The sequence below is a fragment of the Falco naumanni genome, chromosome 4, assembly GCF_017639655.2.
Source record: "Falco naumanni isolate bFalNau1 chromosome 4, bFalNau1.pat, whole genome shotgun sequence".
Taxonomy (NCBI): Eukaryota; Metazoa; Chordata; class Aves; order Falconiformes; family Falconidae; genus Falco; species Falco naumanni.
The window spans coordinates 71,308,247-71,333,967 of NC_054057.1; the positions used below are offsets into that span (position 1 = coordinate 71,308,247).

At 37.8% G+C, this 25,721-nt stretch overlaps 1 protein-coding gene across 2 annotated transcripts in view; it reads left to right on the plus strand.

The window, feature by feature from the left end:
- USP7 (ubiquitin specific peptidase 7) overlaps positions 1-21,991 on the plus strand; it is a 75,581-nt gene extending 53,590 nt beyond the window's left edge. For both annotated transcript variants that reach the window (XM_040589042.1, XM_040589043.1), the window contains 20 exons: positions 650-759; positions 1,667-1,823; positions 2,902-3,046; positions 3,652-3,782; positions 4,875-5,009; positions 5,203-5,304; positions 5,963-6,068; positions 6,459-6,551; positions 7,495-7,562; positions 8,782-8,882; positions 10,278-10,431; positions 11,785-11,852; positions 12,983-13,091; positions 13,188-13,265; positions 13,644-13,744; positions 14,348-14,447; positions 15,292-15,411; positions 16,750-16,821; positions 17,723-17,813; positions 20,622-21,991. In XM_040589042.1, coding sequence (XP_040444976.1) covers positions 650-759; positions 1,667-1,823; positions 2,902-3,046; positions 3,652-3,782; positions 4,875-5,009; positions 5,203-5,304; positions 5,963-6,068; positions 6,459-6,551; positions 7,495-7,562; positions 8,782-8,882; positions 10,278-10,431; positions 11,785-11,852; positions 12,983-13,091; positions 13,188-13,265; positions 13,644-13,744; positions 14,348-14,447; positions 15,292-15,411; positions 16,750-16,821; positions 17,723-17,813; positions 20,622-20,728 — 2,148 coding nt within the window. In that variant the 3' untranslated portion in view covers positions 20,729-21,991. The remainder of the gene's footprint in view (positions 1-649; positions 760-1,666; positions 1,824-2,901; positions 3,047-3,651; positions 3,783-4,874; positions 5,010-5,202; positions 5,305-5,962; positions 6,069-6,458; positions 6,552-7,494; positions 7,563-8,781; positions 8,883-10,277; positions 10,432-11,784; positions 11,853-12,982; positions 13,092-13,187; positions 13,266-13,643; positions 13,745-14,347; positions 14,448-15,291; positions 15,412-16,749; positions 16,822-17,722; positions 17,814-20,621) is intronic.
- Positions 21,992-25,721: the final 3,730 nt, after the last annotated feature.

Here is a 25,721-nt window from a genome sequence, read left to right on the forward strand (position 1 = left end):
TCTTCTATATGTCTAGTAAAAAAGTGGCATAGCTCTAAAAGTAACTTTAGGTCATTTTTGTGTCATCGACAAGAACACCAAATGAACCCATGGAATTTTAAACATTTATGTGTGTGTACATTTTTTCTGAGCTTCTCAGCTGCACTTTGCTGCACCCACCATAGGAAGCTGGAGTAGTTTATAAAAAATGTTGTTTTACTACAGCTTGCTTCTGCAGCTTCCCTATACCAGGTTCTGTTAGTAATGTTCTATATATTCTTTAGCTGTTTTTAGGAATATAGGGCATAGAAGCCAAATACTTGTTGGCAGGATACAAGGAACATGAAATTCTTACTTGATCTGAAACAAGTTTTTGCCTCCGTATTTTCTTTTGATTTTACTTATACAGGGAACTTGCTCTTAATGCAGTGAGGTGTTCACTTGGGCTTGTATGAATGGCCTAAATTTAAATGAAGTGTGTTATTGTGTTATTGGAGTAGCTTATGGGAAGGTTGGTGCAGCATGAAGATTTAAGTTCCACGCAAGTTTTGAACCATTCTTTGATGCCCATTGTATTGTCAAGCCTATAAAATGAAAGTCTATAGGAAGAGTATTTTGAGCTGTTAAAAATCTTGCAATTTCAACCCTTTATTTCCTTTAAAATGTCTAGGAGGCAGAGAAAGGTGTGAAGTTCCTAACATTGCCACCAGTATTACACCTACAGCTCATGAGATTTATGTATGATCCTCAGACTGACCAAAACATCAAGATAAATGATAGGTAAGGTTTTTGGTGATGGTTGTTTTTTGGGGGGTTTGTTTTGTTTGTGGGAGTTTGTTTTGTTTTTGTTTTTGTTTTTTTTGAATTGTAGAATGTGGATCTATGGACATATTTTACAAAAACATTTTTTTAATTATTTTTGACTCAATTCCAAGAGGAAGATGTGTGCACATCCACATATGGTGGAGGTCCCCAAAAGGTGCACTGATTGAGTGTTAGGCTTCTGAATGACAAATCAAATACGTAAATAGGCATTTGTAGCTGTTGTTCTGAATACGAAACAAGTGAATGTGTCTTTCAAGACTTTGTGGAACATTTTGTGCCATGGGTGGAAAGTTGGTATATTCCGATAGGCTGTCACAAGAGTAAGCAGCATGAGTAAGTAGTCCTCTGCTTTCCCTCCATCTATTTCCATGCCCACTCACTGTAAGTAGAGGCTGATAATTTCTCTAGGTGATACTTTGTTGGTTGAAAATGAAATCTGTATTGAAACAATTTTAGTCTTACCCAGAAGGTGAGACTGCATCAGTGAAAGACGTTTCAAAATGATGTTCCAGTGCAGTGATACCTGTGCTAGAAAAGCTGTATTTATGTACTAGAAAATAACAGGTTTTGAGCATTCCCCCTGACAGTGAATCCAGAATAGCACTATTTCAGTTAAAGTGCCCTTCCCCTTGTTACTGAGGGCATACTTTTTCAGAGGTGCTTATGTATATTATCTTTATTCTGTATTAAAACAGTATAAAACCTGCCACTGTATGCAGTATATCCTGGCTAGAAGAGGCGTTGTAACAGTCTCCTGTTCAATTTTTGTAACATGCTTTAGGAGTAAGTACTGATGACCTGCATAATACACTGTGTCTGTCTTAACTACAAATACAACTGTCTTAACTTTTTTCAAAACTAGGTTTGAGTTTCCTGAACAGTTGCCACTAGATGAATTTTTGCAAAAAACAGATCCTAAAGATCCTGCGAATTACATTCTTCATGCAGTTCTAGTACACAGTGGAGATAACCATGGTGGACATTATGTTGTTTACTTAAATCCAAAGGGGGATGGCAAAGTGAGTATTGAAAAGCAGCTAAACGTATTTCTGTTTTGCAAATATATACTTGCAGTTTTCATAATGGGCAAATCTTTGCAATTTTTGTTCTCTAACAGAAGAGCTTGCTGGCACACTTAATTCGTCACACAGGGATTTGACATCTCCATGTAGTTTTTAGCTTGATATGCTTTCATTTTGTGCCTATTCTGATGTATTTGGGAAACTTACTGTGTATTTACAGAAAGAAAAACCTGCACCCATTGTGTTAGGTTTTGTTCTGTAGGGAGGAGCATGCCTTTGGAAGCATTAGTCACTTTAAGAGGAGCAGCTTCATCTTTGCTATTGGCTTTTGGCAAAAGACTTTTTAACTAAGGGAATCCTTTCAGTTGTGTGTATGTATGTGTCGAAGTTTGACTACAATCAGATTTTATTCAGCATTTTTTTTAGGCTGACTTTATGCTGAAACAAATAAGAACATTTCAAATGTTTCTGTGACTCAGAAGTTCAGTATCTTTGCACGTCCCACTGTTAGAGGTTTAGGTGACTTGATCAGATCAGACGTTTGTAGGTCAGGTGCCTCTTCCCTGGAGTTGATCAGTTTTGTGTGTACATGACTCTCCACAGTAAAAGTAGAAGTCAGATTTTGTTGTGAACGTGTTGCTATTTGGCTTTATTGTTTTAATTAAAAATTTGCTGTAAATTAAATGTACAAATAATGACTAGATATCTTGTGCATCACTGCTTTTTCTTTTATTTTACATCAAATGAAGTAAATTTTCTGACTCAAATGTTAGCTATTGGAATAACAGTCTTAAGAAAGAGTTCTCTGAATAATTATTGAGTTTTTGAAATGCAGTGTGAAATGTTCAAATATTTCAGTAAAGGTTTGGTATTTGTGGCCTTCCTTATGCTGAGTGCAAGCAGCAGGCAGCAGAAATTATACTGAACTAAATTATTTGTTTTAAACTTGTGCTGCTGAAAGAGCAATTTTAGTTACTTGAAAGAGCTGAAAGACGTACCAGAAATAGGATTAATTTATAATTCAAGAACATGTTTTTATGTGTAAAATTATATTTATATAAAATTTTCTCTCTAGTGGTGTAAATTTGATGATGACGTTGTATCAAGATGTACAAAGGAGGAAGCGATTGAACACAACTATGGAGGTCATGATGACGACTTATCTGTGCGGCACTGTACAAATGCGTACATGTTGGTTTACATCAGGGAATCGAAATTAAGTATGTATACTGTGCGTGCGTTCTGAAGTAGATTACATACAGGGATTTAGGGCTATAGTTTACGTCTGACCTTTGACAGTCTTCCTATACCAAGGGGCTTTGTTAGTAGCAGTTGGAATTTATAGATTATGTGTGATCAGCCAGCCTTTCTCTCACTTTTGGAAAGTACGTGCTGGTCTAGCGTTGTCTTGTCTTAGCACAGTAAAGCAAGACTGTATCTGCAAAGAGCTTCAACCTCGATTGTTTTATAGCATGGAGAAATCGGTGAACTAATTTCAGTGGTGGAAACTAAATCCCATTGATTATGAGTGTGTAGATATATGTATACTAAAAACATGTTCAGTGGTGGTAAATATTATTTTTTTTACTCTTGAAAGGAATATTTAATTCAGAAGTCTATGATACGTATTTCATGGAAGTAGTGCATTTTGGCTTGGGATAGAAAATGCCTTTTTTGCCAGAATGTGATGATATCAAACCGTGTTTTTAATTAAAAGATAAAAAAAGGCTGGGTTTGACTTCGAATCAGAGGAAATTAAAGTGTGTACAAAGAAAACCCTGTTTGATGCAAATCTTGAAGTGGCATCACAAAATCTGCTTTGCAGGTGAAGTTTTGCAGCCTGTCACGGACCACGATATCCCTCAACAACTTGTAGAAAGGCTACAAGAAGAGAAAAGGATAGAAGCTCAGAAGAGGAAGGAGAGGCAGGAAGCTCACCTCTATATGCAAGTGCAGGTCAGCATTTGAAACCGATCAAGTTGCAACTACCTTATTAAAAATTCAGAATGTTGAGCCACCCAAGACAAACCTTGATTTAATTTATTATTTTTTTTTAAAATTTGTGTTCAGAAGTAGTGTTTGAAGTGAAATTACTATTTTAGTGCCTGGAAGTATCTTTACACATGCAATGCATCCTAGTGAAACAAGCAGTACTGTATGTTGTAGACACTTCTGTTTTCTCTAGAAGTTATATGCTTGCAAGTAAAAATAGTTCAGGTGGAAGGAAAAGGACCAGGTTATTTTAAATGGCTGCCCTGTCACCACACTTTTGCCTCCTTCAGGAATTATTTTCTAGAATTAGGATATATCTAGACATAGGCTGCAAGCCTGGACTACTGCCAAACTGAGCTCGTCAAGTAGAAGCAGAAGGAGAGAATGCTTATATTTGCAATTATCTTTTTGGAAAAGCCAGATGGACTAGATTGTTATGAATTGCCTTAAGGAACCCTGTTTATGGCTCTTTCCAGAGCCCATCTGGCACAAGAAGATGGAACCCATTTTCCACTTTCCTCCACGTTTCCTTGCATCTTCTTTCTGGTGCTCATAAGTAGAGATGTCGGTGAGGTTTAGCTTGTTCTCCATTGCATTTACAGTAGAGCTGTTTTCAGTGGAGAGACGGCAGAGTTGCACCATTTGTCGTTCTGTCACCAAAGAATGCATGGGAGCAGTGGGAGGTACAGGAGACATTTTAGGCCAGCCTCCTTGCATTACACCGGTAAAATAATTATTAGCCTGTTTTCTAAGTGCCAAGATTGTTAGGGGACATGTTACCAAGATTGGGATCTAGGCAAATCAGTGCGAGTAATTAAAACACACTAATTCTTACAAATCCCGCACAATTACAAACCAGTTGTGCTTATCAATCACAATTTAAAAATTTCATTATAATCTGTACACTTGCAAATTTTCTTCATGAGAACACGAATAGTGTTAGCAGTGTGCCACTATCCAGAGAGCCAGTATGTCACATCGTAAAGCATCGTGAGAAGGTATTACATTGTGCAGCTGAGTTAATATGAATAGTAACATTTAAATGTAATTTTTCAGATAGTGGCAGAGGATCAGTTCTGTGGACACCAAGGCAATGATATGTATGATGAAGAAAAAGTGAAGTATACTGTTTTCAAAGTATTAAAAAACTCCACGCTTACAGAATTTGTTCAAAATCTCTCTCAAACGATGGTAAGTCTTCTGTAGCTGAGAGTATCTGTATGTGTTTATTTGATGACATATGGTTGCTTCATAGTTTTATTTTCTCCAGGTGTCGGCAACAGTCATAATTTAGACCATTTAAAATAGAAGATCTGTTTGGGTTTAATAGAAGTATCTAGCCATCCTTTTGTTTCTTTCGTCTCATGAATTTTATTTATTTTAGGGATTTCCCCAGGATCAAATCAGATTATGGCCAATGCAAGCTAGAAGTAATGGAACAAAAAGACCTGCAATGCTAGATAATGAAGCAGATGGCAATAAAACGGTAAATATTAATTGATAGATGACATTATTTCTGTATGTCACCCATAATTTTTAGTTCTCTCTTAAGATTCTATAAGTTTTGGACATCAGATATTTCAGGGTTTTAGTTTAACCTCTATCTGGTAAAGTTTGATACTTGAGAACTTGAAATTGAGTGGATTGATTTGGATAGGAGGTAGGAGTGTGGTACATGTTTTTTCTTCCATGAAAAAAAGCATGATCATGATTTTTATGTTAGATTTCAAACAGAAATGTCTTTCTGAGTCCTCCAATATTTGGATAGAAACTCTGGATTCAATTGTGTAAAATGCAAAACATTGTGTCTTAAATACCACAGAGAACTGATTGGTTTCACTGTCATGTTACTTCTAAAGTGATTTTCTTGCCATAATAAAGGTAGGTGTATTTTTTAAAATGAAAAACAAATAGGTCTTTTTTAAAATAAAAACTGTAATTTGTGCTTCATTAAAACCTTTTTGATGTTTTTATATCTGTCATTTTTCTCTTAATAAATTTTATTAAATTTCTTGTTAATGCAATTAAAAAAATAATTCTCCCACTCATAGAATGTCATGAAGTTCTTATATCCGATGAAAATGCAGATATCAAGTTATATTCTCCAGAGACTTTTTTTTCTTCTTCCACATCTTTCTACATAGATGATTGAGCTCAGTGACAATGAAAATCCATGGACAATATTTTTGGAAACAGTAGATCCAGAGATGGCTGCTACTGGAGCAACATTACCAAAGTTCGATAAAGATCGTAAGCATATTTGCTAAAACTTGAGGAAACACAAAATACTTTTACTTTGGATATATCTCAGAAAATATTGTGCAGTCCTTCTTTCAATGATGACATTGATGTACCCATCAAACTGCAGTGCTGAAATTAGGTTTTCTAATGCATTTCCCCCCTCATTTCTCCTCTTCAAGTGTAAGAGGTTTCATGTGTTTTTAGAATCACTGAACAATTTTTTTTTATAAAAAGATTTACAAAAATTCAGCATTTAAGAATTTTAAAGGCAGTAATCAAAATAATAAATCAGACACGTCATTGTTACTGTTTAAAGAAAAATGGCTAGGTGACCCCCCCTACCCCCAACATACTCAAATAAACCTTAATTAAAAATAAATCTTGTTTCTTGATTCATAGATGATGTAATGTTGTTTCTGAAGATGTATGATCCGAAGACTCGGAGTTTGAATTATTGTGGACATATCTATACACCTATATCCTGTAAAATACGTGAGTTCTAAAATTAGATTTCATTGTTATAACTAATTTTTTTAAAGACAATAGATTGCTTTTTTTTTTTTTTTTTGTATTAGTTTTATCAGTGAAATCAAAGGTGTAGGCCACAGGAGGAAATTCTCATTTCTTCCAACACTTGTTAGCTTTCTTCCCCATGTTGTGTCAGTAAAACTCTGCAAGGCTGAGAGTATTGTCTTAATACACTGTTGGCTGTCAGGGTTTTTTTTTTCTGCTACAGGTTTGCTGTATTCACCAGGTGTTGCTGCACATAAACAGCTGTTTTAGACTTGCTGTAAAGCTTTGTGATTTGATATTGCTCTCCAGTTTGGTTTTTTCCTTCTATTTCAAGTTGTTTTTTGTGGAGTGTGCTTTTGCTATAGCCTTTAAAATAACTTCTCTACACCTTTTCACTATGGTAGCCTGAGAGCATCTGCTTGGACTGAATTGGGCGTGAGCTTTGGTTTTCATATGGGTCCATTTAAAGAATTCATCAAATGTCCACTGAGTAAAAATACCTATATTTGTCATTTTGAATGTCTCATTTTAAAAATACCTAGATTTGTCATTTTGAATGTCTCATTTTGTTGACTCGTACATTCTTTCTAATTTTGTATTTTAGCTGTGTGTGTGTGTTTGTTTGTTTTTTAAAGAGATTAATTTTTTTCTCTGGGGAAGGAACAGTGTTATTTCATCAATCACTTTGGTCTTGGATGGCCTGGCACTTACTTTTGTTGGTTTTGTTCAGATGAAGTGGAAGGAAATCTTAAAAGTCTGTCTCTCTGTGTCAATAAGGGAAGCTTAAACCTGAAAGGCTGTCTTTCTTAGGCATTTAAAAACTCTTTATCCAAGATAGAAAAATAGGTTCTCTCCTTCTTGCAGGAGGTCTCACTAGCAGTTAAATTGAAACATGTTTCATGTTCCTTTTCTTTTCCAATAGGTGACTTGCTTCCAGTTATGTGTGAGAGAGCAGGATTTCCACAAGAAACTAACCTTATCCTCTATGAGGTTTGCATTGATAGACTTTTTGTAACATTTTTTTCTTTTATGTGTTACAACTAAAGAAAAAGAAGCTTTACTGGTTAAAAAAAGGTTGCTCATAACAATGGTAACTGATGAATTTTAAATTTATAAATCATAAGCGCTCTGTAACCTGTAGTTCTGAAGTCTGCAGTGCCACAAGAGAGTAGCAGCAGATAGTTTTAAATCATACAGCTAGAAGTGTGGGGCTTTAAATACAAGATATCTCTACATGAAGTCCTACATGGGCAGCTCTACCCTGCTAGATCTGTGCATGTCCTCTGAGCCCACAGCATTAAAGGAACTAATGATGCTGATGTTATTGGCCATTGTATTTTCAGTGTCCTTCTTGAACAGCAGAGTTGAGAAAATGTTGCATCTTCTCCTTCCTTCCATAAGTTAGAAGTCAGCAAATAAAATACTTTTTCTGCTAACCTGTTTCTGCCCAAACACAGCAACTGTGAATCTTTATAACTGCTGTGTTTATTGAGTGCTGAAGATGCAGATCTTGCCAAGGCAAAGTCCTTGCTATAGTAAGAGCAAGGAATTGTGTTTTTTATTATGATTTTTGTTAGCAGTCATGCTGCTCTCTCTGGTGCTTGCAGGGGAGCACGCACACTTGCATCCTAAAGAGCAGAACCACCAGGTACTGTACTCTGCAGGTCAAGTTTGATTCCAGTTTGTTTAGACAGGTGCTTTTATCCCAAGAGGTCAACCTTCAACTATAAATACGTAACATGCATATAGATATTTTACAATATATGCATTTTGAATAGGGTTTTGGTGTTTGTTTAGTGGGGTTTTTTTATTAAAAAAGACAAGTAAATTGCTGTACAAAAGTTCTGCACTATTAAAATAAGCGAGTGAATCGGTGTTCTCCAACCTTCCTTGGAAGCTCTATCAGTAGAACATTAATCTCTGAATTTTGAAAAACTTTATATGCTAACAAGATAATGCTGAATGCTGAAATACTTTTGAAAATGAAGATAACTTGAGTGAGATTTCAATGGTAAAAATGAGCAGCCAGCTTTATCAATAGCAATTAGATGTATCTGGGCCTTAGCTAACAATACATTTAATTTGCCTATCTACCATTTGTTTCAGTTGAAGATAGAAGTTACCTTACCTGATGATTTCTTCACTATCATGACCTTTATTTTTGTCTTTTGTTATTCTGTGATCAACAATTTTTTGTTCTTTATTGCAGGAAGTTAAACCCAATTTAACAGAAAGGATTCAAGACTATGATGTATCTCTTGATAAAGCTCTTGATGAACTCATGGATGGCGACATCATAGTGTTTCAGAAGTATGTATTTTAAAGGGGACAGCTTATCTTTGCAATTAAATCACCTGATTCACTTTGAATGCAGAATTTCCTTTAATTAAGCATTTTAACAAGAGCAAAGTATAATTTTCCAACAGTAGGCATGTTCCTCAGCAGTTCTCATTTGTTTATTCAAAGGGGAAATGAAAAAATTCTGTTAGCGTTTTAGTTATCACATGCCACATTATTTAAGGACAAGAAGGTTTCACCCTAGTTGAGAAAACTAATAACCTAAAATAGGTCTTAATATTATCAAAGGGTGTGGTTCAGCAATGCATCTGAGTTCTGCAGCTTTTTACTTGGAGCCACTGTAACTCACTCTGAAGAGCCTACTGACATTTCACATCTTGAGCTCTGTACCATTACCACTGTACAAGGCTCTTGGCGTGGAGCTCCTTTCAGCCTAGAATTAAACTGCCTTCCCTTTTTTTCTCTTTTTTTTTCCCTTTTACTCATGCTCACAGCATGTTTCTTATTTGGTCTATGGTGATGAGATGCTCTCGGTTTGCCTGAGCATACGCAACTCATAGGTGTACTGGTGCTTCAACTGGAGTTTTCTCCAAGGCAAAAGGAGAACTCCTGCATCTTGTATCCATTAAAGGGATCTTTCATAAGCTTGTCAGGGCTATAAATCAGCATTTCTATGCTCTCACTCCTGATGGTCACACCCAACTGTGTTGCTCTGTTTCTCTCCATGGGCTGACAGTGGGTGGAAGCCAGCTAGTCTATCTTCAGCACTCTTACCCCAGATTATGTGAGATGAATGTATTTCTCATGTCATGCCTTGGAACTCGCATTCCCTGTTGACCCAGTTGGTGTTATGCACCTTTGGCTGGCTGCTGACTCCTGGGTAAGTGCACAGCTTGTACCCTGGTGCTATTTCTCTGCTGAGAAGTTAGGGGTACCAGGCAGTAGTGACCCAGACCAGCGTCTGTGCCAACTGTTTTGCTTCTGTGGTTCAAGGAGTGCTGTTGTACATCTGGCCTCTCTGCAAAGCAATTGATACAGGAGTATATGGAAAGCTGTGGCAGCGTTAATACAGTTGTGCAGTAATGGGGTGGGAGGGAGGGGTGACTACTGCTGGAATGCTGCTGTGAAACAGCTGGATTCAGAATATTGCCAGATTACCGAGTGGGCGAGCGCAGGGGGTGAGCGCGTTTGCCCTTGCGCTGCACAGAAATACTCGGGGGTGTGGGTCACTACTGACTCTGTAGTTCTACTGTGTACGAGTGGTGGCTCTTTAAAAAGGTTTCTGAACTTTATTTCTGTTTCTCTCAACTGTTGCTGACTTACTGTAGAACATTTTAAAAAACCCTGACTGCTTGTATGTGTAACAACATGGTATGTAATGGTATTATCGTTTGTTTGCTTTTGTAGGGATGACCCAGAAAATGATAACAGTGAGCTACCAACAGCTAAAGAATACTTCCGAGACCTCTATCATCGTGTGGATGTCATTTTCTGTGATAAAACCATCCCCAATGACCCAGGCTTTGTTGTTACTTTATCCAATAGGATGAATTACTTTCAGGTATGTGTCCCATGTGTTTCTCTGCTTTTGTTTCCTTGTACTGAAAGTAACTTTTGCACTAGTTCACAAGTGCATTATACGTACTTTTAGAAAAGAGTAGATATATTCTTGTGCACTTCTTGCATTGTGATAATGACAAATTTAAGGAAGCACTACTGCTTGTGAGAAAAAATTGCTCTGAGAACTCCCAGTCTTATTAATGATGAGTTAATCTGACAATAGGATTCTTTCTTGATATGCCATTCTGCTCTTGTCAGGGAAATTTATATTCTAATCAAATTATGCATTTGCTTTCTAAGTGACATGTAAAACTTACTCAACTTAGCTGTTAAAAGGAAAATACCTTGGGGATCTAGTGATGCCTATTTTCTGCTTGTAGTATCACCAATAATATTTATTTTGTAGACCAAACTGTATTGCTTTATTCACACAATGCTGTTTGATGTTCAGTGGCACAAACAGATCAAACCTGTTATTCATGAAGGGTGACTGGGGGTGTTTAGAAGAGGAAAACTGAACAACGAAAACTAAAGTTGATCTGATCTGTTCAGAGCCTGAGTAGATTTGGCTTCCTACAGTTCTCCTGCAGTTGCTGTTGTCAGCATCAAAAAGATCACTTAAACCCAGGCAGTTGTATTTTCTGTCACCAAAGGCAGGAACTTTGAGCACCTGCATACACAGTGGAAGTCAGGCATGATGGCTATCCTGTTCTCATCATCTGCTTTTTGGCAACTCACTTTCTCTTATTTCATTTTCACTTGAAGCGTAAATTCTTTATAGTTCTTTTGTGGTAAGGGAAAAACGGAGAGAATCTCCATGCTTTTTGTGAGGCAGTGACATGAAATATACTGATGGCAATGATGTGGTGATATTGCCCAGCAAGCTAACTTCCTTAGAGTGAATTAAAGAACAGTAGGAATTTTCAAACAGCAAGTCTTAACTGATTTTCCTGTTAATACTATAATTAAAAAAAAAAAAACAAAAACAAAATCCAACAAAAAACACGCAACAAATACAAACAAAAAAAGCCCAAAAGAGGAGTAGAGCTATTGTGGATTTTGTGGCCTTATAGTGACAGTGATTTATTGTAATAAAAGAGTCAGTTACCTTCCCCCCCCCCCCCCCCCCCCCCCTTTTTAAATTTTTTTATCTTTTTCTAGTACGTTTTACTCTGTGTCAACTGTTCAGAAGCTAAATAGACTACTTTAGTTTGCCTTGGGGAAGTAGATAGACATAGTGGGTCTCTCAGAATTACAGTAACATAATGTTCTTAACATGTAGTGAATGACTGTATCATTGTAAAGCGATGTCATAACTGAAATAATTCAGAACTTACAAAAAAATTATTTGCAGGTTGCAAAGACAGTTGCGCAAAGACTTAATACGGATCCAATGCTATTACAGTTTTTCAAATCACAAGGGTAAGATGAATTTCCTTAATGTTCTGTATCTAAACTATTCTTTAAAATACTTAGCCCAAATACAGATCGGTAGCAGTTACTTTGTAGCTTGTTTTCAGGTTGTTAACCTTTTACCAGTAAAATGTTAGGATTCTGGCATGGTTGCGTGGACAGTTTTTAAGTGTTGCAGTGGCTAGCTCTATAGCCTCAAAGAATTGCACATTTTAGAAGAGTTCCAGAAAGTGTCATTGAAAAAAGATGCATTTCAAAGGACTGTTGTTTAAATTTCTAAAATCATTACTTCAAAGCCTTACTGTATGGGACAAATTACTGAGCTAGTGCAAGTGCTGTTTCAGTTAATGTAGATTTGTAGAATGGAGGAGAGCAGAAACAAGTGCACATAAAAGCAGGATTTCTGCCAATTTTACATGTTTAAATGCAGGAATTACTTCACTGATTGCCCCGCATGCACCCCTCCCCAGGCTGTAAATGAGTTTTCATGAAGATGACGATGATCTAACAAGTTCACAGCGGCTAAAAGGGACATTTCTGGTTAAAATGGTGCTCTCAGGCACAGTTGTGTAAAACTGGGTTTGAGTCTGTATAGAACTATAGCAGAAAACAGCATATTAGTAGTTATATGTATCTGCTGCAGGATTAATGTGCGCGCAAAAATTATATCATCTTTTTGTATTCGTGTAAGCATAGATTGCTCTTTATTAACTTATAGGTATCTCCCGTCATCATCAGTGAGACTGTCATAATGTGAATAGCTCTTTATAGTTTACAGTGCTGTGGTCACTCTGGAATCTGCTGTGTCATATGGCTCCACAAATTAACTTTTCACAATCTATAAAGCATGTGCTGCTGTACTAGTAGTTTCAGAGGAATGTAGGTCCGCCACCCCGCAGTGTTAAAGGTGAGCTTGTAAACAGCCCCTAGAGTCACCACGCACAGGAATGGTATTTCTTTCCCATAGGCTCACCTGTATTTAACATCACTTAAGCACTGAATATGCTGCTGCTTAGGCTGTGCTAGCAGTTTTGTGAAACTGGAAGCCAGGAATAAAAATATTTGTACTTGATAGTTTGATTTATTGAGCAGTGATGGATTGTAAAGAGATACTAGTGTTTTTCTTTTTTCCTGTGTAGTTATAGGGATGGCCCTGGTAATCCTCTTAGACATAATTATGAAGGTACTTTAAGAGATCTTCTGCAGTTCTTCAAGCCTAGGCAGCCTAAAAAACTTTACTATCAACAGGTAGGAGTCTTTTGTTTGTATTGGTGCAAATTAAAAAAAAATATAATTCTGCCCTTTACAAAGTATGCCTAAAGTATTTTTCTTTTCTTCCTTAAGCTCAAAATGAAAATAACTGATTTTGAAAACAGAAGAAGTTTTAAATGCATATGGCTAAATAGCCAGTTTAGGGAAGAGGTGAGTGATTGAGGCTGGCTGTCACACTCCTGCTGCTGTTTCTGTGTCAAAGCTGGCACGGCTGTGACTATGGTTCGTACACTCTGTTGTCCCCGAGTAACCCAAAATTAGAACAAAGTTGTACCTTATGTAAAAAACCCAACCAAACAAGAAAAAAATTCAAAACCCAGGCCACCAAAGTCCCATAAAAAATAAATCTAAAAAAAGTTGTGTCAGTTCTTAACAAAAAAAAATTTGAAGAAAACATGGTTCTTCACTTTAGTAATTGTTGTCTTTTAAAGATGGGTTTTTGATGAAGAATCCAGTGTATACTGTGCTTTAATATGATTGTTCCTGTTTTCAGGTTTTCTAATGATTCCTCTGTTTCAAATTTTATAGGAAATAACAGTATATCCAGATAAGCATGGGTGTGTGCGGGACCTGTTAGAAGAATGTAAAAAAGTTGTAGAACTCTCTGAGAAAGGTTCAGGGAAATTAAGGTAAAGCTGGAAGATTTGGGTTTCTTCTATGTGATCACATGGATTTTACGCAGAAAAGTATCCACAGAATTTTAAATTCTCTGGAAACTGTAATTAACAAATGCAGTTTGATACTCTTTTAAAGCTACTCTGGAAGCTTTTGATTTTTAAGAGTGTTCTTATTAACTATGACTATGCATTTTATATAAATATTTATTTTGTATTTCATAGTTACATCCTTGAGATGCATAGGTTTCATCAATTGCATTTGTTACCTCCCAGTTTCATAACTGTTTCCAATGAAAGCATTTCATACTGTTAACTTCTCAAGAGCTAAAAGTGAAGTCATTTAAAGGGATTTTAAAAAATAACCTAAATTAAAAACCTTTGTCTTCTAATTGCATGTACAGGCTTTTTTGCCATAAGCTAGAATTAATTTAACTTTCTGTAACTTTACAACTTAATTTTAACTAAAGACTGACTTCAGAGTTCTACAAACACAGTAGTAGCATCTGTTTACGACCTGACTACAGTAATACCTCTCAAGGTCTGAAAAGGAAATGTTGCATTGATTTTTTTTTAATTCAATGTTTCAAATGCTTTTCCTGTTTGTTTATTTTTAAGGCTGCTAGAAATTGTAAGTTACAAAATAATCGGTGTCCATCAGGAAGATGAGCTGTTAGAGTGTTTGTCACCTGCAACAAGTCGAACGTTTCGAATAGAGGTAAATATTACTGCCTTGAAGAAACTCTAAAACTTGACTTTGAGAGAAGAAACTCTCTCAGGTGTTGAGTCTCTTTGTGTCTTCTGATTTTTCAGTACTGTGATACTTGCAGCAAGCTAGATTACTTGATAATATAAATGTATTTTTAAACATAATACTTCTAAATTTTTTCCTTTATTCCATCTGCTTCCCTGTAATGATTTCATTCTTTAATTTTTTTATGTATGTTTATTATAACAATACATGAAGGCAAGGGCTTGTCCATAGGACATTTGCTGCCTTAGCAACAATTTCAAGGTTTGTTTGAGGTCTCATGATATAAATGCTTAGAACCCACTTTCTTACTCTAAACTTATGTATTCTAGAAGACTCTGTTTTCTTTTCTGTTAAATTTGAGCTTCTTGAGCCAAGTTGTAGTACTTGATAATGTGATTTTTTTTTTACATATTCCATCATTCAAATCTGTTAACTTGTCTCAAAGATCAGAAATTTAAAAATTAAAACTGTTTCCTGTGTAAACTCTAACGAGGAGACAAGAAGAAGTCTGTGAGATTGCTATCAGCTACTACTACAGCTGATAGATTTCATGCCAAAAAAACCCCAAACAAACATTTGGGAAAGCCAGGAGAGTATTTACTGAGTAGAGGAAGCTGAAATGCTGTCATGCCAGGGATGAGTGACTCCTGTAAAAAGATTCTGTCAAACAGCATGGTTGTTTTAATTGTTTTTAAATAGACTTGTTTGATATCAGTAACAGCATATCAATTATGCTTTTAGTTACTTAATAAGTAACTTTTCGGGGATGTTTTAGCTGATTGCTAAATAATTTTTTGTCTGGATCTAGGAAATTCCTCTGGACCAGGTAGATATAGATAAAGAAAATGAGATGCTAATCACAGTGGCACATTTCCACAAAGAGGTTTTTGGGACATTTGGAATTCCATTCTTGCTGAGGATACACCAGGTACAGTATGTCTCCTTTTTTCTCCCCATGGGATTATATTGATGATGTTTTCGTAAAGTACTGTCAAAGAAATTGATTAGCTTAAAGAGTATACAGAAAAATACTGCTCTTGTGTAAAAGGTTCTGCCCCAATATGCATTTTTACAGTTACATCATTTACCATCTTGGTTCTCTTTTGCATATAAAGTTTGTTAGTGTTTCAGTGAGCCTGTGCAGTATCTAGAAAGTAGGCATTCAGCCTCAGCCAAGGAGTTGAAATGCTATCAAAGCAATACTACCCCTCCCCCCAACCCCCTGCAGAACACCCACCCCACCCCCACCAAACCTAGAGTCCTACTTCTAATAACACTTTAGCAATCGCGATGCAAACTTGTTGGCGAAAGTGGCTAGGCCGTGGTTGGTTGGCTTCTTACTGAGACGGGCGATCATGAAAAATGAGTTTGCTTTCTTCAATATTTTCTAAGGTGACTTCTCATTTCATACCTTCTGTAATTTAATGTGCTTTTTCTTCTAGGGCTGGACTACAAAAGTGAAAGCTAATTTTGAAAGCTTAATTTAAATTCTTAAGTTTTTATGTTATACGGCTCGAGCTGAATGTCACACTGATTCTTTTAATATCAAACTGTATTTCTGGGGGCGGTTAGCACTTAGCTTCTAAACTTTGTCTGGTTCGTGTATGTTAGTCTGTATGAAAATTACCTGCCTGAAACACTTGGAATGAGAAATATGTCCACATCTCTGCATCCCATAAAATTTTGCTCTTTATTTCCATATTTTTGATCAGCATAGAGTAAAACCTATGTGTTGATTTCTGGTGGAAACCATTTGCACTGCATTTCCCTGTCTGTGACAACCGATGTGTGTTGCTGATCTTTAAGTTGATGGCATCCATCACTTTTGGGGCAGTTTACATAGCATGCAGAAACGTACCACTAAAAGTTAGTGACTGATGGGGAGCGTTACAGGTGTAGAGGTTTTAAAAAGTAATATGCTTAGAAAGGATATGTAATTTTTTTCCAAATTCCTATTTTGCTGCTAAATTTCCTACTATTATTTCTTAACTTTAACCTGACTTGCACGTATCACTAGCAGTACTTGTTCAGTTTGTGGGACAGTTTGCCTAATGATGAATCAATAGTACTTAAAGTTGCTGAATTTATAGAAAGGTTTATGTTGTTATTCCATATTGTAGCAGATGATGTTGACACTTGTGTAATTTTGTAAATAACAGACATTTAAGGCAGTGTATTTTGATAAAGCTTGAAGCAGGAAATATTAATAGTATCCATCTTTTTCCTAGACTTTTTTTTTTACTAAAAATCTTGTTATAATTATTAGGGTGAACACTTCAGAGAGGTTATGAAGCGGATTCAGACAATGCTGGACATACAAGAAAAAGAATTTGAAAAGGTAATGGCAAGTTGGAAGAGTATTGCTGAGTGTAGGCCCTAAATGAGTTTACTTTAAGATGTCTGAACACCAAAGGTTTGGGATCAGTGTAGATTTTGATCAACAGAACAAATGCTGGACTTAATGCTTTTTCTGAGAATAATTAGGTAGGATGTGTAGGAGTAGTATTTCTGTCCTGCGTCAAGAGATACCCAGCAAAACATTAAGTAACCTAGAAAAGTTTAGATGGCGCAGGACCTCTAGAGGCCACCCACTTCATGTTCCTGCTTGGAACTAGCTTAAAGTCAGGTTGCTCAGGGTTTTACCTAGTTGCAATTTGAACTCCCAAGGATGGGAATTCTGCCATGTTCTGAGCATGGTATTTTGGAGCATTGCCCCTATCTTTAGTGGCAGTTATTTCCTCTTACAGGTAATGAGATTTTTTCATTTTGCAACTCATTATGATTGCCTCTTGTGCTTCTGCTGTGCAGCCCTTTGGGAAGAGTCTCTTTCTGTGTAACACCCTTCAGTTGGTGGAAGACTGGATGCCCCTGTTAACCTTTTCTTTGGGCTAAAAAAACCCATTGTCCTTAGCTTCTTGTATGCCATGGGCTCCAGTCCCCTCGCTGTCTTACTGGACTGTTGCTGGACTTGCTGGAGTTTGTTGCCATCTCTGTTTCCCTGGAGGGCCTGAACCTGAACACAGTACTCCAGATGCAGGCTCACAATTTCCTGAGTATTCATTTATCCCGTTATCCAGGTTGTTGATGAAGATTTGAAATAGGATTGGCCTTTATCAAACCCTGAAGAATACTACTTACAACCAGCTGGAAGTTTGACTATGAAATTAGACTTGAAGGCTTTATTTTAATGCAGTGTCTTACCAGGGTTTGTTTTGTTTGGGGTTTTTTTCCTTCCCTAGTTTAAATTTGCAATTGTAATGATGGGCCGACACCAGTATCTCAATGAAGATGAGTATGAAGTGAACTTGAAAGATTTTGAGCCCCAACCTGGTGAGTTGTTAGACAACTTGACTATTCTTTTGAACTGCTGAAGTTGCTCTGACAGTTGCTATAATGTGATCATCCTTAACTCAGGATGCAGGAGGAGTTTGTTCTTTGTACATGAAATACATTATATGTAGTAACTAAGCGAGTATTTATATACACTTATGTGCACACTTAACAGTGTTAAGTGTGTATCTTAGTCTGAGAATATGTATAGGTATAGAAGTAACTAAAGAATCTGTTTCCTTTAGAGTTAAAAGCTTGTATTTGAGTAACCAAATGGGTCAAATATCAGTATAACATGGTTTACAGAAGAGGGTGATGACATCAGTTGCACCTTGCCTGTATTGTCCGTCTGCTCCCTTGTATGTGTGATTCTCATATTGTTATTGGAGCATGGGTTCATGTTATTCCTAAAAAATATTAAGGTGCATTCTCATAAGATTCTTATTTTAAGTGTGCTGCAAATTATCATATTAATTGAAGATACTTCTTGTTTGTTCTTGGTATCCTCAATGAATCTGAAGAATCTAACAAGAATATTACATTTCTGAATAGGATCCTGTTTGGATTTTCTTTTCCTAAGAGGTGATTCACCAAGCTACAAATGCAGCTCTGTTCTGCAATTGTCTGTGGATGGTCTGCCATCTTGGTTTTTACTTCACTGGTACTTAAAGCTCTATTCTTTGAGGAATTTACACAGAGGAGAAACCAGGTTAATCCTTCAGGACTTCCACCACAGTAATTTTTTGAGAGTTCCCAGTTGGGAACGGCACCTTTGAATCTGCAGTCAGTGCTCTGTTGAAAGCCTTGAATTCGTTGAGGTTTTTCCCCCTAACTTAGCAGGCTGTTCCTTTTTGTGAGCTGCTCTGTTTGGTAGAAACAAGATTGAGGACAACTTGCTCTCTGCAGTTCTGTTTTTCTGACAATTATGGGCTCTGTTTTTTGTTGGCAGGTTGTGCTAGGGCCAGACTTTCTCCGATTATTTTTCTTTTTTTTTTCCAAGCTGTGTTTTGGATTTGTGTAGCAGTTGTAAAGAAATCCTGTAACTGTCCATTTATTTCAAAACTCACAGAGGGTTAGACCTAGCAAAAAGTCCTGTCGTTGTGGTATGTTGCACAGACAGGTTTATGGCCCATGGCTGTGAATATGAGGGGACTTGCCAAAACTTTGGATGCCTGCATCTGCACAAGTCACCCATGAGTAGTGTGTCACTGGTGGGACCTCTTTCTGCACTAGTTGTGAGGGGGTCTCTGGATAATGAACTCGGAGACAGATGTTTCTCCATGGACAGATAAACTCTCTCTTGTGTGCTTAGAGCAGGCAGAGTCTGTGAGTCATCGTTCTGGGGGTGGGAAGGGGAAGGCAGGAGTCTGAAACAAACTGTCGGACTTTCTGAGCAAAGCAAATTGCCAAAACAGCGTGAAAGACTAACCAGGTAACTAGGTCAAAAATACAGAACATAGCAAAGTTGGAAAAGGGGGAACTTGAACTGTTTGTAGGAGTTGTAGGAATGTGAGATTAAAGGGTTTTCATTTGAGACTTCACGGGAAGTTGCTCCCATGATATAATCCACTTCGATAGAATTCATTCCACCCCCTGAAATTCTCCTATGGGGTGTTAATATGATGCTCTAATGCCTTCTTATTTAAGTAGTATGTCAAGATATGGGGCTTACACGTTTCTACAAATACCACGTTTTAGAACATGCTGGACTGATTGAACTAAAGCTTTGGGATGCTCTAACTTGATTGACATAGAGGGAAACTATTGACACCAGCTGCTTTTACAGAGGTGTACTCTAGCAATGGTTGTGCTGGCGCTAACAGTGTAGGACTTCACTTCCTTCTTTAAAAGACATTCAAATGATCTCAGCGAGATTGGCAGTTCTCCTTTATGTTTGACATTGACCATTATGTCAAACAAAAAGACAAATAAATTTGATTGAAGAAAATATAGCCAAAAATGCAGATGCAGGCAACCAAAAAGGTCAAGTGTTTTATGCTTTAGTGGTTGCATGTTTGATGGCTTTGAATGGAGGAGTGTGCTTTTCTTGCTGGGGGGGTATTTTGTTTCTGCCTTTATCATTTCACTTCAAAGAACATTTGATGCTCTGCATTGAGGACATCTTAAAAGAGAATTTCTCCCATTTGCAAGAAGTACGCAGACTGGTTTTTCATGAAAACTAGTGGTAGATAAAACCACATTGTTTTCATTTGTTCAGTCCAATCTGTATGTTTTGTTTACAATCTAAATATGACTAATTTTTTTCTTCAGAAAATAAAGAGGTCAGTTACATGATTTCTTAATAAAATGATTATTTGCATTTTACATGAATTTAACAAATATTCCCACTTGAACCAGGTGATAAGAATAAGTTAATACAGCAGAGATAACTTATAATATGGCAAGTACTATAGGTTGTCATATTTAGATGATGGATGCCTCCCTGTTTCAAACAGGCTCAGTGCTTTGGTGAACACTGGTACTTTGATGTGCCTGTGGCCATGAATTATAACAGGAGTTTTCTTGCTGTAGCACACAGTGCTGTAAACCTCCTGTAAGTGACTGAAGAGGAGAAAAGCCAGCTACCTGATCCAGAAACAGCTGTAGAATGTATTACTGGAAGGAAAGCAAAGCAGCAGTCAGGAAAGCCGCCCTGTTGGCTGTGGCCTCTAGGACTGTTGTGCAGTCCTCTTCCGTCCCTTGCGATTCCTAACAAACTGTGAACAGGGCACACAGGAGTGCGTGTAAAGGAAACTTTCCAATTTAGTCTTAAAACTTCATTGTGTTTTTCTCTCTTTTCTTTTCCAGGCAACATGTCTCATCCAAGGCCATGGCTAGGGCTTGACCATTTCAATAAAGCCCCAAAGAGAAGTCGCTACACTTACCTTGAAAAAGCTATTAAAATCCATAACTGACTTAATTAACCAGATTGTCAAGGCAAGGGACAAAAATAAGTGTGTGTGTGCACCTTTTTAACAACTGTAGAACTTTGGTACACGTGCACTATATCTGAAGTCTTCAGCAAGAGGATTTGCTGCTGATGTTAATTTTATTTTGTTGAGGCTGTTCAGTTTGGCTTCTCTGTATCTATTGACTGCCCTTTTTGAGCAAAATGAAGGTGTTTTTATAAAGCTTGGATGCCAATGAGAGTTATTTTATGGTAAACGTAATGCAAGGCAATTGTCAGCATAATGAGGGAAGAGTTTAGTAGAACAGTTGACATTGGCAAAATATTTGTCTGTAGTACGTTTATAGATGGCATAAGCTGGCTGGCTGCCCTTCCTGGTATGGTGTTCACCATCACTGCAGCTAGTAAGTCTTATGTTTAGACTCACATCAGATTTATTTCCTTCAGTTATACTTTAAATGACATTTTTGTGCATTTGTAAATGCAAAAAACTCACATCATCAATAAATAGAAATCTCTACTTCATTGTGTACATTGTTGGCACTTATTCGGGATTTTTGTCTCCTCCAGCTGCATAGGAACTTTTTTAATAAACTAGTTTTCATTTAATTTAGTCACTATTTTGCATCCCATTTTGCCAAGTGGATGCCCCGAGTCCTAAAAAGAGATATTTGGGTCTTTTTATTAAATTTTCAACCATTGATAAATACTGTTGCAATTTATTATGCCATCTTCTGGCAAATAGAATGACACTCAAAAGTTGGCAAAAGCAAGTGAAAAGATTATAAATATCATTAATTTAGTTAACATGTGAAGAGATGGGGAAAACACAAGAAATAGCCTTTTAGCACAGAGGGCATGCTCACTAGTGTTTAGTAAGCTGTTGACTTTGTATAAAAAGGAGGAAAAAAAAAAGAAAAAAGAAAAAAAGAAAAAATTAAATTGTATATTTAATGAACATGTACAATTTAACACTTGGAGGTTAATTTTATTGGGTGAGTCTGCAAGTGAATTTCACTGATGTTGATATTCATTGTGTGTAGTTTTATTTCAGTCCCCAGACGGCTTCCTTTTATTTTGGAGCTAATGCCAGCTGCGTGTCTAGTTTTGAGTGCAGTAAAGATAGAATCAGCAATTCACACTTAATTTTACATTCTTTTCCAGTATTTTATTTTGTCTCTGTAGCCGCAGTGTACAACAACTCTTCCTGTATATTGCCTTTTTTTGCTGGAAAATGTTGTATGTTGAATAAAATTTTCTATAAAATTTTTTTCGGTGAGTGATGACATGGACATTGAAGAAGATTTCTCCTCCCCTTGGAAATAGAGTTTTGGGAAATGTTTTCATCTGTGAGGTTTTGCTAAAGGTATGGGGCTTTTTTCTGAAGTGTTGACAATTGTATAACCCTTATTGGTTGTTTTGGGGAAGATTTTTAGGTTTTTTCTGTTTCAGTTGTTTTGGGTTTTAGAAGGGTTTTTTGGTTTTTGGTTTTTACCTCCTAACTAGTCATATTTGAGCTTAACAAATAAAAGGTTTTCCAGGAAGGAGCCATGTACAAATAGGACAAATGGAAAAATTATTTTACTAGTTTGTTTGTAAAACTTGTAGTAGAGTCTTTGTGGTAGACTTGACTCTGCCTGGCTGTACAAAATCTTGTGGTCCAGATTCTCAAGTCTAATATTATAAATGGTGTAAAGTGAAATCTGGAGTCTCTAAAGGTAAGCTCTTTTAATAGAGTGATAGATTCCCACCCTAATGTGTTCTTTGTATTCGTAACCAAAACAGAAAGTGCTTAGAAGCTTCCCTTTCTCAGACCTATCAATAAACATTTAGTAGGGTTGTGTACATGTGATGGCCTTTATATTTTTTTCTGAGATGGATTCTGGTGATTAGTGAAAACACCAGCAAGTATTTTTAAGTTTTATTTCTTTCTTTTAGCTTTAAAATTAATTAATTGCTCAAGTTTTAGGTATGTTTGGATTTATTTTTAATTTATATCTTGCAGTGCTTATAACTGTCTCATTTCCTACCAAGGCAAACTAGTTGTTTACTGCTTTATGGGCTTTTCTTTTTGGTTTTGGGGGGGGGGTGTTGTGGTTTTTTGTTTGTTTCTTTTTCTTTCTGTGGGTTGTTGTTTTTTTTTAATAGGGTGGGGTGGAGGTTGTTTGGTTTTATGTATTTTGGTTGTTTTGGTTGGTGTTTTTTTTTTTTCATCTGAGTGGATAGGTTACAGGTAGAGGGAAGTGCTTAAATGGCATGCCTTAAGTGGATAAAGTTTTCCTTTTATTTGTATTTGCATCAAATGGGTGAGAATTACCCCACCATCCAAGTGGTGTAGTTACCAGTACTTGGATTGTCTCTACAGGATTTCGGTAAATGTCAGGATTTATATTCAAAATATTTCTGTAAAATCAGAGACTCTGGTCAGCAGTAGTAAGCCCTAATTATATTCTGTGAATTTAATGTTATGGTAGGCTGATATAAACTTGAGCTTGTATCTGAATGTCACTAAGTTTTCACATTAATTTATGGGATGTTGGCAGCTTTTAGGGAATATCTTAAGAAATCACACTACTTCCTTATTTCGGAAGAAAATATCATTTAACAAAGTAAATTTTCTGTGTCTTTTGATTTTTAGATGACTAGTTTTTAAGTGCTTCAGTATTTGTGCTATTCCCACACTAGTACTGAAAAGATGATATGTTGAGGCATTCTGTGTGCAGTTTTTAATAACTTTTTAGTTTTGAAGATTTTTAGGAATTTTATTTTTGGGGGGAGCACAAGTAACCTGTTATTCGAATATGGAAACACACACCTATGAAAAGAAGAGGGAGACAGGAGGTTTTCTCAGGTGCAGTATGTTTGTTTAGTTCATTCTGAGAAATTTACAAGAATACAGTCCTCAAAATTACCATGCTTTCCATTCCTTATTCAGATTTTGGAATTATCTGGATTATAGACAATGAATGCATTAAATTAAGTTAATGATAATATAAGTGTTAAGCAATAAGGATGTAATTTCATGGTACACAGCATCAGAGCAACATGATGTTAATGGCCCATCTGAATTCTCCCTATGAAAATAGCAAGCGTTGTTCCTGTAGATTTACGTAGTGCCTTTTATCCTAAAGGAGTCCAAAGTATTCTGTGAAATCTAAGCAAATCACACGAGTGACATAGTTGCTGACTAGAGTGACAGCCAACAAAACCACCCTGTATACGAGAAGGCTTGCTTAGCAACACCAGGACAAATCTGTACTGCCGCATGACACGTCAGAGGGATCGGGCCGATGGCGTACCACGGGACGTGCAGAGCGTGCAGTGCCTCCCACGTACTGGATCTACCTCAGATGCTGCCCCTCGAGCTGGCACGCCAGCATCCCGCCCTGGCATCCCACTGGAGCTTGGACCAGGCCTGTCCTGTGGGCTCTGTGCTGGCTGCGGGTCTCGGTGCCCAGATCTAAGCTACGCCGTGGTTTTGCTATTTGAATATCCTTTGTGAGAAATCGTTTTCTGTAGACACTGTATATATTGTAAATAAAATCAACTAGGATAAACACTGGATTGGTGTTTTGTCTGTTCATTTTGGAAAACATCAAGAGTGAAAGCTAATGGATAACTCAGAAGTCAGGGTGATTTTGGGTAGATCGGTGAGAGATTTTGCAAAATTCGGCCAAATGGCATGTCAAGAATGATATTCATAGCATATGGTGAGCTGGCCAGAAGGCAACTGCTCACTTCTGTGGCATTTTCCAGGCTTTGAACTCTTGGTTTTTCTCAGAGAAACTAAAGAAGCATTTGGATATTGAGGTGGAGAGTGGTGGTGTGTGGTGTGTGAGCAGTGTGGTGTCACTTACTATTGCCTTTTAAACCATCCTGGTCTTTCAGGGTCAGAAAAAGGGGAAAATGTTCACATGTGGTATGCCCAAACCTGGCTTCACATCTGTGCTCAGCTTAATTTCTATCCCAGGTGATGTTGAAGTTAGCTGTGTACCAACCACAACAGGAAATTAAATTTGCTAGCTACCGGGCTATAGCTGGAAGCCTTTATTTTTAATTTTATGAAATACTTGGGTAAACTATTGTGCCTCTACGAATTGGTGTAAAAATGATCTAACTACTTCTGTTAAATGTCTCCTGCACTTTTTAAATCATATATGTAATTTGTTACATTTATATTCATGTGTTTTTGAGGTTTGCACCTTTCCTGCTAAATGTTACTGGCTTGATGCATTATTTGCCGCTACTTAACAGCAAAGCTTGCTGTTTCACAGCTGGATTTGAAAACGGAGAAAAATCTTGACGTTTAAAAAAAAATGTGTGAAACGGTACGGAACCCGTTGGGCTGACATCTCCACGGCTGCTGGTGGCTGTCACCGTTGTGTTATTTCTCCTCAGGTCAGGGTATGTTCGGTCCAGACCCTGGTGCGGGTGGCGGCGGGGGGGCGCTGGGCTCCGCCCGGGGCAGAGCGGCGCGTCGCTCCAGAAATGGCACTGCGGAGCCTGCACTCCTGGGGCTGTGAGTTTCTAAATGTGTAACAAAAACAGTGCAAACGCGGGTGAAGGGCAGCTTGTTTGCGGGGGCGCTGGGAGGGCCGGGGGGAGGGGGGTCGCGGGGTCCTGCTGGCGCCCAGTCCCGTTCCGCGCCCGGCAGCCGCCTGGCCCTGGGCACGCTGCATCACCCTGCCCTCGCTCTGCCCCGCTGCCACTGGGCGCCAGCCACGCGGGCTGCGGCACCCCGGGCCGCGCGGTTCGCTCCCCGCGGCGGGGCGCAGCGCTTGCCCGCCGGGGGTGCCCGCCAGCCTGGGGTGCCCGAGCCCGCTCTGCGCTGCCGGAAAGTGGCCGCTCGGGCGGCGCTGCGGGCCCTGGTGCAGGGGGCCTGTGGCTTTCGCAAGTCGCGCAGTCAGGCTGCAGCGCCTGCGGGGTGAAGGCTGCGGTTCTCGGGGTTGAAGCCGCCAGCCGCCCCGCTGTGGCGAGGCCCCCGGAGCTGGCGTGCGGCG